The sequence below is a fragment of the Oncorhynchus mykiss genome, chromosome 8 (assembly GCF_013265735.2).
Source record: "Oncorhynchus mykiss isolate Arlee chromosome 8, USDA_OmykA_1.1, whole genome shotgun sequence".
Classification (NCBI taxonomy): domain Eukaryota; kingdom Metazoa; phylum Chordata; class Actinopteri; order Salmoniformes; family Salmonidae; genus Oncorhynchus; species Oncorhynchus mykiss.
The window spans coordinates 18,742,810-18,759,449 of record NC_048572.1 but is presented as its reverse complement, the minus strand read 5'-3'; the positions used below and the strand labels follow the sequence as shown (position 1 = coordinate 18,759,449).

Here is a 16,640-nt window from a genome sequence, read left to right as displayed (position 1 = left end):
TGATTTGTTAAAAAAGTTTGAAATATCCAATAAATGTCGTTCCACTTCATGATTGTGTCCCACTTGTTGTTGATTCTTCACAAAAAAATACAGTTTTATATCTTTATGTTTGAAGCCTGAAATGTGTCAAAAGGTCGCAAAGTTCAAAGGGGCCGAATACTTTCGCAAGGCACTGTATTATAAACTGGGTAGTTTTGCTCCTGGATGCTGATTGGCTGAAAGCTGTGGTATTTCAGACATTCTAAATTGTGTGTTTCAAGCCTTGAATGCTGATTAGCTGAAAGCCAATACCACGGGTATGACAAAACATTTATTTTTACTACTCTAATTATGTTGGTAACCAGTTTATAATAGCAATAAGGCACCTTAGGGGTTTGCGGTATATGGCCAATATACCTCCAGTATCCAAGCACTCCGTGTTGTGTCGTGCTTAAGAACATCTCTTAGTCGTTGTATATTGGCCATAAACCACACCTCCTTGGCCTTATTGCTTAAATAGACAAAAATGCCATGCATGTCCAATGTCTTTTGGAGGGAAGTTTTGGTAATATCAGTGTAACATACAAATAACAGAGGCAGAGCATGCCAAATGGAAAGTGAATTGCGCTATTGACCTACATACTGCCAAAGACAAAAAAAGAGGTCAAACTACTATAAAACTTCCGTGAAAAATTGCTCTGTCAATGATTGTACTGATCATTGATATCAAGGTCTGCCATGGTTGTGAATCATGCCTGTTCCTTTGGGACACTGATTCCAACCACGCAATAATAATAATAATTCTGTGGTTTCCTGCATGATACCAGAACCACCTAGCCAATTCAAATCCGGACACATGGAGAAACCAGCCAGACAGTCTGTGTTCCAAGAACTCATCTTGCAGAAAACAAATTTACATTATATGTCAATCAAAGAACACAGTTTGCCATGGTGTGTCCAGCACATAACCACCACTGTTTTCACTTTCACTTTATCCAAAGATTTATGCCCAAAGAAAAATAATCTAGCTCTGCTTCATCTCCTACCCATCCACTATCCATGCTGCACATTAAAGACATCACAGTGCCAGATGTATACAGTACACAATAACATTTCCAATGACTATATTCAACTAGTAGGCAACCCACTATTTATTTCATCTTATAAAACGGGTGGGTCTAATCCTGAATGCTGATTGGTTAAAACCGCATTCCAGCCGGTGTCTATTCCACAAGTTACCACCGGCTAAATCTATGATGTTAAAATGCCTATTTACTGTGTTCCATCTGACTGCGCAATCCACTGTCTCATCAGCCCAGCCAAGCAATTTATAATCTTGATCTCCACTCCAAATCCTTCCATTGTCTGTTAGTCCCCTGAATCTGTGTGAATCTTAAATCTCATAGGATTCAATTTGTTCAACAAACAGGTTCCTATAGCAAACAGGGTTTGCTCTAGGGATGCCACTTATAATGATCTCTATTATTCAAACACACAACAAAACACTGCTATCGGCAAACACTATGACGACTCACATGAGCAGGGTTTCTTTTCAAGCCCAAATGACTGGCACCGGCTCCTCTTTCAAATTCTAAACTGGGCTAATGGATTCAATCCAAAGACATTCATTTTCATTGGCCCAATGTTCAAAGGGATCATATTTTCATACAGGTAAACAATAACTATTAAAATACTCTCATAAAACACAGACTGGATGAACGGGCAATTAAAAAGTAAAATGACCATGTTAATGAGGTTGTAATGTTGCTGTGTGATATATTTTTTCTGCAAAAGTTTGGATTTGATTGACTCTAACATGTGTTTAGCTTCCCAGAAAAGTTAGGAGACTTTGTGCAGTGGGTCAGGAGTGGTAAACAGATATCCCTAAGTTAGCGTTTACCAAACTCGGTCCCCGGGACCCCAAGGGTGTAGTTTTGTTTTTTGCCCTGGCACTACACAGCTGATTCAAAGCTTGATGATTAGTTGGGGGTCCCGAGGACCGAGTTTGGGAAACACTGCCGTAAATCCTCCATGGACAGAAAACGCAATCCCTAAGGAGGTGCCTCTCTTTCACAAAAAAAAACATAACAACACTGTCTTTACATGTACTGGGAAACATACAACAGTGCCATTATTAATTCAGCAGCTTTCTCCTTGCTTTTCTCTGTAGGCGTCTTTTTTCAGATTAAGTAGTGACCCTGTTTTTCTCGGCGCACAGGCGTTAACCACTTTACTGTCATAACCATGTTATAGCAGTGCAGGCCTGCCACAGCCCACTGCACACAGGATATAGAGGGCACCGGGCACATACATATTCAGACAAAGGACAGTTGGTGTGGATGCTATTTTCCTAGACATTTTCTTGTTGCGGACGTGGCATGTGACTGCGGGTAGCCAGGGATTACTCCAGCTTTGAACAATATTCCATTACGTCAGAGATAAGGGCATGTCCTTAGTAATCAATCATGACAACAACCCACCATTGGCCGGCAGGTGAGAGAGTGCAACCTAGCTATATGCTGCAGCTGAAATCTGACAGCCTGGACATATTGACTTTCAGGGGGGGAGTGGGACCTGCAATCTGGGATCTAACTATGCTGGCTAGTGGCTGGTGTGGGTTATATAACTTAGGCAGGAGATGGGGGTGGGACTGCCTGGTTAGCTGGAGACTGAGAATGGGAAGGTGCTGCCTGGTTCGCTGGAGACTAAGGATGGGGAGATGCTGCCTGGTTCGCTGGAGACTAAGGATGGGGAGATGCTGCCTGGTTCGCTGGAGACTGAGGATGGGAAGGTGCTGCCTGTCTCGCTGGAGACTGAGGATGGGGAGGTGCTGCCTGACTTGCTCGAGACAGAGGATGGGTACAGTGGTGAGGGGAGGCTGGTCTCTCTGCAGCGGTGCAGTGCCCAGCTGCAGCACAAGGTTGAGTGTTGCATAATAAGACAGTAGTGTAGGAAGCCGTGTGTAGGGAGCCATGAAAGAGTGGTGGTAGGAGCCATGAAAGACGTGCTACCCATGTGGCTGTTGATAAAGCACTGAGTCGCTGGAGTAACTAGCCCCCGAGGAGATTAGGAATGCTGTTTGCATTACTCACCCTTTAGCCTAAATCTAACACAACTCCCCCAACATGACTCGGGAGAAAAATGTCCAGATGGGGTGGAATGTGGCATTTTCCATTGAGTAGCAACATCTGAGGTACACGGCTATAAAGTGGTAGACAAAGGAAGTTGACTCTTTCATATTCAGGACAATTTCACAATGGAATGGCCAACAAACTCCCTGTGCAAAACAGACTACACATACCCACGTATCCCGATTCCGAACACCACCAGCTTGAGAGTGGAATTTCCACAATAGCAGGAAGTGCTTGCTTTGAGAAAACTGCAAAACATCAACCTTTATCTGGAATCAGACACAGAGAAAGCGACAACAGAGAAATTCACCCTGGGGCAAAGAAAATAGTTATTAAGAGCCGGATGAATTGGTGTCCAGATAAGAGAGAAAAACAACGCTAGCTACTGTGCCAGTGTGTTTTAATTCCAGCAGTTGCTAGGTATGTACTGACCATGTACAGTAGTACTGACAGAGGCCTCTGCTTAGATACAGGCATTCTTGTACAACAGGAAGGCAGTGACGGCAGCATATACCCTTAGTGTTGAGGTCAGACATATGAAATCAAAAACACAAGACCATTGTCCCTTCTGTTGTATCCTGGGTGATTCATTAACCACATCTATTGACCAGGCATTAAAGACCTGCTTAATCCTATAGAATCTCTAAGCAGAATTAAAGAAATACGCTATTGATGACACACTCTCAACAAGTAATACCATGTCATAAACTGCTCAGCAATCACCATCATCAACGACAACATGATCCACTATCCTCGCAAAGTTATCAATCAACTCGGATTTCACCTCCAAAATAACCCCTACAAGGGACACATATTGAACAAGGGGCCATCAATGGCATGGCAGTGCAGTAGTATGTCTTCATCCCTGCATTACTCCACCTTGGCTGTTGGGGTATAGGCCGAGTTAGTGAGGCTGAGGCCCTGACTGATAGATCCCTGTGTATTTATATAACGGGAGTTAGCGTTGGTCCTCGTCGCACCACGCTTCCATCTGGGAGAGCTGAGAGAGATTACATGAGAGGGGATGGCCCGATGAAGGCCTGATAAGAATGCTGGAGCTGTGGGACTTGCAGATTCATTCATACTCTGCATTAGTCTCCAGAGACGGGACGGAAGTCACATCAACTGACTGACTTATACTCTGAAGTGTGCCGACTCAATTAGTGTGCTGGTAGTAAACACCAAACATCTGGGCACCAATGAGTTAGAATAGAATAGATTCCCTACTACCCATTCATCCACCCATAGACAATTGTATTTATTATCGCAGAAGCTACTCTTCCTGGGGTCCATAAAAACATTAAGGCAGTAATATACATTATAATACCAAACATAAAAATACATTTAACAACAGATTTCACGATACATGAAGTGTGTTCCAGGCCCCTACTCTACTACAATACACAATCCAGGTGTAATCATATCAAAAACAATATCTCGATATGTAACTGTATCGATTTTCCCCCCATCACTAATAATAGTATATAACAGTAGGCATAACACTTACCAACAAGCTGATGGAAAGATATTTTCCTGATAACACACTCATCAAAGAGGGACTGTACGTGTGTGTATAGTGTGTATGTTATGTGTGTTTGTACCTGTGTGTGTGACTCTTCGTAGTCCTCGCTGTTCCATAAGGGGTATTTTTATCCGTTTTAACACTTTGATGGGTGTGTTAGCAGGAAAATATATTTACAGCAGTCTCTACTCATTGCAATCATCCCCTGTGTTTACTGCTTGAAGGATGTCAATATAATGACACAGCTGGTGTCCTCTAATAGCAGCTGACTTCCCACTGGCTGGCAGGAGACAAACGATTGTCTTTCCATCAGCTAGTTGGTAAGTGTTATGCTTCTGTTATATGCTATTATTAGTGATAGGGGGAAAATCGATACAGTTATATATCGGATATTGTTTTTTACGATATATTGTATCGTTTTGACAATATCGCAACATCATTTTTGCGCTAGTTGGCTGTACCTGCACCAAAACTCCATCTTCTTTTTAAATAAGGAGCCAATTTGTTTTCAGCACTTCTATTTCCATGACTGATCAAAACTCGTTCTCGTGGCTCTCTCTTGTTCCTCTGTAGCAGACATATGGTGAGCAATACGTTTGGAACATTGAATGGCAATAAAACCACAGTATCGAATTGCAATACATATAAAATTGTGAGAATCGCAATACATATCGCATTGGCATCTAAGTATTGTGATAATATCGTATCGTCAGGTCCCTGGCAATTCCCAGCCATAAGTGTTGTGTCACTGTAATATAGTGTTATAAAAGTTTAATATAGTGTTATAAGTGTAATGTAGAGTTATAACAGTGTAATATAGTGTTATAAGTGTAATGTAGTGTTATAACAGTGGAATGTAGTGTTATAACAGTGTAAGATAGCCCTTATCATGGAATGTCCAAGTTGCACCATAATCAGTTAAGTTTGGGACAATCAGAAAATAAAAAAAAGCTTCTCAACCAAAATAAAAGCTTATTTCTAAAAGGAACTGCAGAAAGAGATAAGAGAGAGACAGAGAGTGCTCTTGTGTTGAGAGGGGTCGTGAGGAGAGGAGGTTTCTACAGCCAGATAAGAGAGAAAACAATCCTGTGACCTCGTTCCAGCCTGGCCCAGGGCTGACCTTCCGCTACAATGAGCCCAGCAGAGTCAGGTGAACAGCCTGACCTTCCAGGAAAACACTGTGGGAAAGGTATGGGGGAGAAAGTCTCACAGGGGTGCTAGAGTACAGGCTGGGTGGTGGTGGTGGTGAGGGTAGGGGGGCAGAATTGACAACACTCACCGAGCCAAGACACTTTGCTCCATAGCCAAGGGCCTTAGAATCATAATAATAAACAGTACAAGGACATAACAGCACTTGTGCCAGACAACACAGGATTCAGTTAGCTGGCAAGAGGGTTGCTTTAATGATCCTTTTTGCAGTGAACACCACTCATTGCTGCTTCTAGATATGCAAACAAGTAACTTATTTGCATGCACCCTATTGGTTGAAAGCAGTTCATATCAGTGACCAATAGGAAAAGGACAGATCAGTGGATGAGGTGTCAGTGAGCATGTGTAGCAACATTGTAAAGGGACACTGGAACTACAGTACAATCGACTCACCAGATCCCTGTGAAGCACCCAGTTGGCATGGAGGTAATGGATCCCGTCCAGAATCTGATACAGGAGAGACTTGACCATGCCTCTCGGCAGCTGTATGGGCTTTTTATTGGCCTTAGAGGCACGGTGGAACTTGATGATGTGCTGAAAGGAGACCAGGGGGAGTGGCATTGAGAAACTGATCAAGCAAGGGAATCAAACAGCTAGTTTCCACAACATACAATACATCATGTACCATACACGGTCCTTTACAGACAGGAAAACGTCAAGAACAAAGACGAAACAACTAAAACATCCAAACAAAAACCTAAAACTGGTCTTCTGACTGGCAGTTGTGATGAAACACTTACCCAGAGGTCGTGCTCAGCATAGTCAAAGAGGAGCCACACCTTTCTGTCACTGTGAGACAGGAACACTTTCTGCAGGGCGATCACGTTGGGGTGTTTCAGTTCTCGTAACAGCTGCAACACACAGCAAGAGCTTCCATAAATCTCCAACAGAAAAAAACACCTCTTTCATTGCAATTAATTAACACCTTCCGAATTACTGAACTGGGACAAGAGTCATTCAGTTTATTTGCAGAATTCTGACACAAAGTTGGAAACAATTACACTGCATTAAATATAACAATTTTGTACATGCTGTACTGGAGGCTATGTGCCACACATCTCTCGTGTCTTATCCTCACATCAACATGTCAGATAAAGATTGGCAGCATATGGAAAATGAAACTAAAAGGAAGAGTCCTCTAGGGATGGGCATTTGAAATAATTGTACTATTTGAATAATATCATGAAACACCAGGATAGTCTAAATGACATTTTTGTTTCAAAATACCACTATTAATTTGACCAATCAGAACGACGCAAATGTACATGCCGGACAGCCGACATGTTACTTTTCTCCGGTAGTTTGGCTAACAGCAACAACAGCTAAAGAGGAGTCTGTTTTTCACCATGATAGAACTGATTCTGTTACAAAAACATGTTCTGGTGCGAGTTCTGCATTGATCTATGTCAGGTATTGTGGAAACTCCATTACGTGAGCACAGGTAATTGCCATTTCAAGTGGGGGAAATAGCATACCGATGTCAGGGCCTTTGATGGCTAAATGCGCAGAAGTAGCTCAACGCACCGTTATAAAAACTACAGGTACATTAAAAAATGTGTTGCTTTTTAAAATCAAGAATTTTAAATGTCATGATATATCATTGTAGGTTAAAATGTCACAAGGATAATTTCATTTCATTTAGACAAAGCTTTTCCATTGTTAAAAAAGGCCTCCAAAAATGAACACTCCCTCAAGTAATCAAATATGAACCTCCATTCGGATATCTAGATATTGAATTATCCATGCCCATTATAGTTTGCTCACAAATCATGAGGGATTTCCACACTACTCTAATCACATGAAGTGGGAACTCGTGTTGTAGTTGTTGTTGTTGTCGTTATGAACTCTCCATCTCACTCCAACCCTCTGCACCAGCAGACAGATGGACCACCAGGCTATGCAGCCAGCCCAGCTGTGTTTCCATGGATTTATTACATAAGAGAGATGCTCCCACCTGCGCTGTGTGCTTTAGTTTCTTCACTGAAACCTTGTGTGTCTTACCAATGGGCCCAAAGCAGATGTTACAACATCAGCGTGGCAGGCAACACACAGACCCTGCACAGCTGAGGCTGAGAGACACGCCACTACAGTCTGCCTTCACTATACTGTATTAACATCAATACATTATATTTCTACACACTAAGGACTCTGTATTACTGCACTAAGATAAAGACATTATACTCCCACACAATCAGCTGTTTCTCTTCATGTTCATCCTCTCCCCGCTATTTTTGTCAGCGGGGGCACAACTGAATCCATAATCAATCGAGCCCTTTAGATAGACTACGATCTCTCTGTGTGTGTGTGTGTGTGTGTGTGTGTGTGGCTTTGTTGGGAAAGAGCTGAAACGGGCCGTAATGAATTATTCACTCATAGTGTCACCTGACCTGAAATCCCATGGAAGAATACCTCTCTGTGAGTGTCCCTCCCTGCGATCCTGACGACACCGTACACTAAACATGCAGCCAGGGCGTTGGCTCGAGCTAGGGCACAGTTGGCTGTAATTTCAGAGTGTCCACCGACAAGGACAGACAGGGTTACAGCCAGGGGGGAGTGGCTCTCTGCATTGACAATGTACTATATCACACGCACACAACCATGCACACACACAGCCTGTCTCCCCCTTCGGTTCTACCCGCAAGGCAGGCTAGTACTGTAGTAAGAAGCTTGAAAAGTGAGGGGGAGGGGCAGAGACAGAACAGGGGGAATAATGCTGTGATTGTATATGCCGCAAGTTTGATTTGGGCTTTGGATGGGGGAAATGAGGGGGGGTTATTGAGGTTAGTGTTTAATAACAAACTAATCCCTAGGCTATGACACGGCATTGTGCTAATAAGCCCTGGGTTTACAGGCAGACCACTGCCTCTGTGATGCTGGCCACACTGACTGGAATCACAGAGCCACAAGGACTAGCCACCCACACCAGACCAATTCTGGTATAACTGCTTTCTCGTAGTACCCCACAACGGTCGGCGTTCAGCAGTATGCACTCTTTATAATCGGCTAAACTAACAAACAGGAATCCCGTGCAGTCACATGACTTCTACAAAAGGTATAGAGGTAATTTCGTTATGGCAAATGCAAAGATGCACATTGTATTTATCCAGGGGGAAGGCCAGACTATGTAGCTCAGTTGGTAGAACATGGTGCTTGCAACACCAGGATAGTGAGTTTGATTCCTGGGACCACCCATATGTAAAATGTATGCATGCATGATTGTAAGTACTTTGGATAAAAGTGTTTGCTAAATGGCATATATTATCTATTATATTATACTGTACAGTAGAGTACTGAAAATAACAGTGTTGTTGTTTCAGCTTAGCATTTCAGTATAATACTCCTTCCACATTGACACAGAATCAATGAGCTTATTGCAGTAAATCCATCACAGGGGATGGATCCTTTGTAGAATCACTCCACTCTCAAGTGAATTTGAGAGCAGAGAAGAGGAGCAAAGCCAGTGTGGTGAAACAGACTTCATGTCATCAGGACAGTCTCTGTCTGTCAGGGCATCACCTCAGTCAAACCTCACTGCCGTGATCAGGTGCCCTTAATCCACTCTCTCTCTCTCTGGTCCACAGGAAGCAAGATTGCAGCTGCCCTAGGGGACATTTTACTGGACTGAGTAAATAAAAACTCTGACTCAGCCCTTTCATGGGATCAAGATGAGATTATATCTATGTAGATTCTGGTTTTCTGCTCCACATAACACCCAGTGTGTCAATTAACGACTGCAGCAATTACCATCAAAAGGTCCCGATTTATGGACTACCGTCATTGTAAAAAATCATTTGTTCTTAAGTGACTTGCCTTGTTAAATAAAGGTTACACACAATATCTGATAGATCCATAACACATAAAAGTATTGTGCAATCAATATTTTGTGAAAGTGCTGTACATCCCAATGTATATGTTTCCTGTATCAAATCTACTTATCAAACCTGTTTGTCTGTCAGAAACAGCCAAACATATGTCAAAAGAAAAGACATGAAAAATAATTTGGCCATGACCATTGCACAGAACCCTCATTGTGAGTGTGTGGCAAGAATATAAGAACAGAGCAGTTGTTCGTGGCCTGTTCTGGGAAAAATGGGTCATGTTTTTCAACAGCTTCACAGGGAAAGCTCTGGCTGGATATGGGCCAAATGTCAGCACAGCCTCTGTTGTCAGGACAGCCAATACACCTTTAAAGAGGCCACATGAACTTGGACCCATGAGGTATCGGCTTTCAGTTCACTAACCACCCCTGGCTCATATATATAACCCCACATAACACTTGGAAACTTAAATAGCTTGCAATTCAGTCTATTTCTATGGGCATTTAAGCCTTGGCAGTCATTACCACATTATACACATTTAGGGTTTTAGATCAATGTGGGTTTTGTATTACACTCATCGAGCACGAGTCAAAACAAGTCACAAATCTGGGGATAAGAGAGTGAGAGGAACCACAAGAAAACAGTGTCTCCCTGAGTTGGGCCTGGAGAAAGCTGTCTCCAAAATGGCACACCGTTCCCTGTAGTGCACACATATTTGACCAAAGCCCTATGGGTGCAGCTCGGGACTGACTAACGAGCTGGCGTTCTTCATGCGGCTACAGCGCACTGGGTCGATAAATCCAGAGCAGGCAGGCTGCTGCTGTGTGTTTTGGACCGAGAACCACTACAGGTCCAAGTGAAACACTACGGCTCTGTGTGTGGAAATGTGCATGCCAAGCTTTTCCCTGAGACTGAACAAAGGCAAGGCAAGCATTCTGCTCTCTCTGCTCAGCTGCCGCCAGACATTTGCTCTTGTTATTCTGTGTTGCCCAGAACATGCTGACTCTGTTAGAAGCTGTGTCGTTGAGTAACCATGGTCTGTGGCGCAGGGAAGATTAGTGTAGCTACTAGAAGCATATTCTCTGACAGAATAGATAGCCACATGCAGGTTTTCTTTGGCACGTATTAGAATGCCATTGAAGAATGCATGTTGTGGTTTATGTGTGCTATATACTGAAGCAGAGCGCAATTCAATTAGAATCTCCTTTGCTTTTATATATCATCATTAAAATAGCTTCTCTCTATTTTTTCCTTTATTAACTTCTTCTGAAACAAAATTCCATTTATAAACTGGGTGGTTAGAGCCCTGAATGCTGATTGGTTGACACACATGGTATATCAGACCCTATACCAAGGGTATGACAAAACATCTAACTACATTGGTAACCCGTTTATAATAGCAATAAGGGCTTTGAAGTGTTGCGGAATGCCTGGATACAGCCCTCATCCGCGGTATATTGGCCATATACCACACCTCCTCGGGCGTTATTGCTTAATTATACAACTGTCTTCCTTATATATTTACAGTACTAAGGATCTTCCCCTGCATGGACACACTGTCACTAACCTAAAGCATATGTCATGACAGGCCTGATGGAAACAAAACATTTTTCGGTAACCTTTCCAAATGTCCACAAAACTAAATACACTAGGGCTCTTTTGTGACGGTAAAATGAATTATGCGAAAAATGTTGGTTTAAACGCTTTTATACGTAAATATTTATTTAATAACCATGATAGTCACTAGATGACATGTTGTGTGGTCCTCCCACTATGACTAATCGGGAAAGCATGCAATTTATTAGGTTACAGATTAAATCAATTTTAATTCACTTCAAAGGGTGGTGAGAGTGCAAGGTGATGAGCTTGATGCTCATTTCCAATAAATATCGAGGGTCTTATTCTGGTGACATGATAATCGATGCTTGGCTGCTGTTTGACAAATAAAAATTAACAAATGAATTAAGTCTGGGAACTGGCTCGGCAGACAGCGCTGTTGGCTGAAGCGCACGTGCCAATACCAGAGAGTGCACACTCGCAATATAACGCATATTTTGGTGAGAAAACCATCAGTAGAGTTGAAAATGCGATGTAAACCCAATTAAGTTGTATTTTTTATCCGATACATGGGTTTTTAAACACAAAAGGTATTTTATGTTCACTACATCATCACGCACAGCCCTTTATCTGCAACAAGTCAATTTGATGGTAGCACATCTCTGGTGGGAAAATGTGCATATTGTTTTGATGCGGCTTTTAGAATATTCACATGAACATTTGGATGGAAACCTAGCTTCTGACTGTCATTTCATCCATGGCAACCAAGTGAGAGTGCCTGCCAACCCACTCCCTCTGCAAACACAACTAAAACATGGTAATGTTTACACAGTGATCAGAATGGTCGGAAAGAATAGCTGACTGTCATGTTGTCTTGTCTCTGTCCTTTCCCTTCACCCTGTCTCCCTCTGCTGGTCGTGTCAGGTTACCTTTTCTCCCCTTCTTTCCCCCAGCTGTTCCCTGTCTCCTCCTAACTACCCATTCACCCCGTTCCCCACCTGTTCCCTTTTTCCCTCTGATTAGGTCCCTATATCTCCCTCTGTTTCTGCTCCTGTCCTTGTCGGATTCTTGTTTGTTTGTGTTTCATGCCTGAGCCAGACTATCGTCATGTTTGCTGTAACCTTGTCCTGTCCTGTCGGAATCTGCCGGTCTATCTGAGCCTACCTATGTTTTGTTATTAAAGAAGCTCTGTTTAAGTTAGTTCGCTTTTGGGTCCTCATTCACTCGCCATAACAGAAGAATCCGACCAAGAATGGACCCAGCGACTTCGGATCCTCTCCACTCAGCCGTCGGGATCCAGGGAGCGATGCTAGGCAGACACGAGCAGGAAGTGTCTGCTGCTCGACATGCCGTTGAGACCCTGGCCACCCAAGTCTCCAACCTCACAGAACAGGTTCACCATCTCCGCCTCGATCCACCGGCCACTTCCAGGGCTTTCGAATCTCCGGAGCCCAGAATCAATAACCCGCCGTGTTACTCTGGGGAGCCCACTGAATGCCGCTCGTTCCTCACCCAGTGTGATATTGTGTTTTCTCTCCAGCCCAACACTTACTCCAGGAGCACTGCTCGTGTCGCCTACGTCATATCTCTCCTTATTGGACGGGCTCGTGAGTGGGGCACGGCAATCTGGGAGGCAAGGGCTGAGTGTACTAACCAGTATCAGGACTTTAAGGAGGAGATGATACGGGTTTTTGATCGATCTGTTTTTGGGGAGGAGGCTTCCAGGGCCCTGTCTTCCCTATGTCAAGGTAATCGATCCATAACAGACTACTCTATTGAGTTTCGCACTCTTGCTGCCTCCAGTGGCTGGAACGAGCCGGCTTTGCTCGCTCGTTTTCTGGAGGGTCTCCGCGCAGAGGTAAAGGATGAGATTCTCTCCCGGGAGGTCCCTTCCAGCGTGGATTCCCTGATTGAACTCGCTATTCGCATTGAGCGACGGGTTGATCTGCGTCACCGAGCTCGTGGAAAGGAGCTCGCGTTCTCCGTTGCCCCCCTCTCCGCATCACTACCATCTTCCTCTGCCGGCTCGGGAGCTGAGCCTATGCAGCTGGGAGGTATCCGCATCTCGACTAAGGAGAGGGAACGGAGAATCACCAACCGCCTCTGTCTCTATTGCGGTTCTGCTGGTCATTTTGTCACTTCATGTCCAGTAAAAGCCAGAGCTCATCAGTAAGCGGAGGGCTACTGGTGAGCGCTACTACTCCTGTCTCTCCTTCAAGATCCTGCACTACCTTGTCGGTCCATCTACGCTGGACCGGTTCGTCAGCTTCCTGCAGTGCCTTAATAGACTCTGGGGCGGAGGGCTGTTTTATGGACGAGACCTGGGCTCGGGAACATGACATTCCTCTCAGACAGTTAAGGGAGTCCACGGCCTTGTTCGCCCTGGATGGTAGTCCTCTCCCCAGGATTCAGCGTGAGACGCTACCTTTAACCCTCACTGTTTCTGGTAATCATAGCGAAACCATTTCTTTTTTGATTTTTCGTTCACCTTTTACACCTGTTGTTTTGGGCCATCCCTGGCTAGTTTGTCATAATCCTTCCATTAATTGGTCTAGTAATTCTATCCTCTCCTGGAACGTCTCTTGTCATGTGAAATGTTTAATGTCTGCTATCCCTCCTGTTTCCTCTGTCTCTTCTTCACAGGAGGAGCCTGGTGATTTGACAGGGGTGCCGGAGGAATATCACGATCTGCGCACGGTGTTCAGTCGGTCCAGGGCCACCTCTCTTCCTCCACACCGGTCGTATGATTGTAGTATTGATCTCCTTCCGGGAACCACTCCCCCCCGGGGTAGACTATACTCTCTGTCGGCTCCCGAACGTAAGGCTCTCGAGGATTATTTGTCTGTAGCTCTTGACGCCGGTACCATAGTCCCCTCCTCCTCTCCCGCCGGAGCGGGGTTTTTTTTTGTCAAGAAGAAGGACGGGTCTCTGCGCCCCTGCATAGATTATCGAGGGCTGAATGACATAACAGTTAAGAATCGTTATCCGCTTCCTCTTATGTCTTCAGCCTTCGAGATCCTGCAGGGAGCCAGGTTTTTCACTAAGTTGGACCTTCGTAACGCTTACCATCTCGTGCGCATCAGGGAGGGGGACGAGTGGAAGACGGCGTTTAACACTCCGTTAGGGCACTTTGAATACCGGGTTCTTCCTTTCGGCCTCGCTAACGCTCCAGCTGTCTTTCAGGCATTAGTCAATGATGTCCTGAGAGACATGCTGAACATCTTTGTTTTCGTTTACCTTGACGATATCCTGATTTTTTCACCGTCACTCCAGATTCATGTTCAGCACGTTCGACGTGTCCTCCAGCGCCTTTTAGAGAATTGTCTTTTTGTGAAGGCTGAGAAGTGCACTTTTCATGCCTCCTCCGTCACATTTCTCGGTTCTGTTATTTCCGCTGAAGGCATTAAGATGGATCCCGCTAAAGTCCAAGCTGTCATTGATTGGCCCGTCCCTAAGTCACGCGTCGAGCTGCAGCGCTTTCTCGGCTTCGCGAACTTCTATCGTCGTTTCATCCGTAATTTCGGTCAGGTGGCCGCTCCTCTCACAGCCCTTACTTCTGTCAAGACGTGCTTTAAGTGGTCCGTTTCCGCCCAGGGAGCTTTTGATCTCCTCAAGAATCGTTTTACATCCGCTCCTATCCTTGTTACACCTGACGTCTCTAGACAGTTCGTTGTCGAGGTTGACGCGTCAGAGGTGGGCGTGGGAGCCATTCTTTCTCAGCGCTCCCTCTCTGACGACAAGGTCCACCCATGCGCGTATTTTTCTCATCGCCTGTCGCCGTCGGAACGTAACTATGATGTGGGTAACCGCGAACTGCTCGCCATCCGGTTAGCCCTAGGCGAATGGCGACAGTGGTTGGAGGGGGCGACCGTTCCTTTTGTCGTTTGGACTGACCATAGGAACCTTGAGTACATCCGTTCTGCCAAACGACTTAATGCGCGTCAGGCGCGTTGGGCGCTGTTTTTCGCTCGTTTCGAGTTCGTGATTTCTTATCGTCCGGGCTCTAAGAACACCAAGCCTGATGCTTTGTCTCGTCTCTTCAGTTCTTCAGTAGCCTCCACTGACCCCGAGGGGATTCTCCCTGAGGGGCGTGTTGTCGGGTTGACTGTCTGGGGAATTGAGAGGCAGGTAAAACAAGCGCTCACTCACACTCCGTCGCCGCGCGCTTGTCCTAGGAACCTTCTTTTCGTTCCCGTTCCTACTCGTCTGGCCGTTCTTCAGTGGGCTCACTCTGCCAAGTTAGCCGGCCACCCTGGCGTTCGGGGTACGCTTGCTTCCATTCGCCAGCGTTTTTGGTGGCCCACCCGGGAGCATGACACGCGTCGTTTCGTGGCTGCTTGTTCGGTCTGCGCGCAGACTAAGTCCGGTAACTCTCCTCCTGCCGGCCGTCTCAGGCCGCTTCCTATTCCCTCTCGACCGTGGTCTCACATCGCCTTAGATTTTGTCACCGGACTGCCTTCGTCAGCGGGGAAGACTGTTATTCTTACGGTTGTCGATAGGTTCTCTAAGGCGGCCCATTTCATTCCCCTTGCTAAGCTTCCTTCTGCTAAAGAGACGGCACAAATCATCATCGAGAATGTTTTCAGAATTCATGGCCTTCCGTCAGACGTCGTTTCGGACAGAGGTCCGCAATTCACGTCTCAATTTTGGAGGGAGTTTTGCCGTTTGATTGGGGCTTCCGTCAGTCTCTCTTCCGGCTTTCACCCCCAGTCTAACGGTCAAGCAGAACGGGCCAATCAGACTATTGGTCGCATCTTACGCAGTCTTTCTTTTCGCAACCCTGCGTCTTGGTCAGAACAGCTCCCCTGGGCAGAATACGCCCACAACTCGCTTCCTTCGTCTGCGACCGGGCTATCTCCTTTTCAGAGTAGCCTCGGGTACCAGCCTCCGCTGTTCTCATCTCAGTTCGCCGAGTCCAGCGTCCCCTCCGCTCAGGCTTTTGTCCAACGTTGCGAGCGCACCTGGAAGAGGGTCAGGTCTGCACTTTGCCGTTATAGGACGCAGACTGTGAGGGCTGCTAATAAGCGTAGAACTAAGAGTCCTAGATATTGTCGCGGTCAGAGAGTTTGGCTCTCCACTCAGAACCTTCCCCTTAAGACGGCTTCTCGCAAGTTGACCCCGCGGTTCATTGGTCCGTTCCGTATTTCTCGGGTCATTAATCCTGTCGCAGTTCGACTTCTTCTTCCGCGATACCTTCGTCGCGTCCACCCGGTCTTCCACGTCTCCTGCATTAAGCCCGTTCTTCGCGCCCCCGCTCGTCTTCCCCCCCCCCCCCCCATCCTTGTCGAGGGCGCACCCATCTACAGGGTCCGCAGGATTTTGGACATGCGTCCTCGGGGCCGTGGTCACCAGTACCTTGTCGATTGGGAGGGGTACGGTCCTGAGGAGAGGAGTTGGGTTCCCTCTCGGGACGTGCTGGACCGT

General features: G+C 45.6%; 1 protein-coding gene across 1 annotated transcript in view; it reads right to left on the bottom strand.

Moving 5' to 3' along the window:
• Positions 1 to 16,640, bottom strand: part of LOC110529529 (cyclin-dependent kinase 19) — a 70,048-nt gene that overhangs the window by 26,657 nt on the left and 26,751 nt on the right. The window contains exons 3-4 of the mRNA XM_021611779.2: positions 6,582 to 6,692; positions 6,235 to 6,375 (exon numbers count right to left, since the gene is read on the bottom strand). Coding sequence (XP_021467454.1) covers positions 6,235 to 6,375; positions 6,582 to 6,692 — 252 coding nt within the window. The remainder of the gene's footprint in view (positions 1 to 6,234; positions 6,376 to 6,581; positions 6,693 to 16,640) is intronic.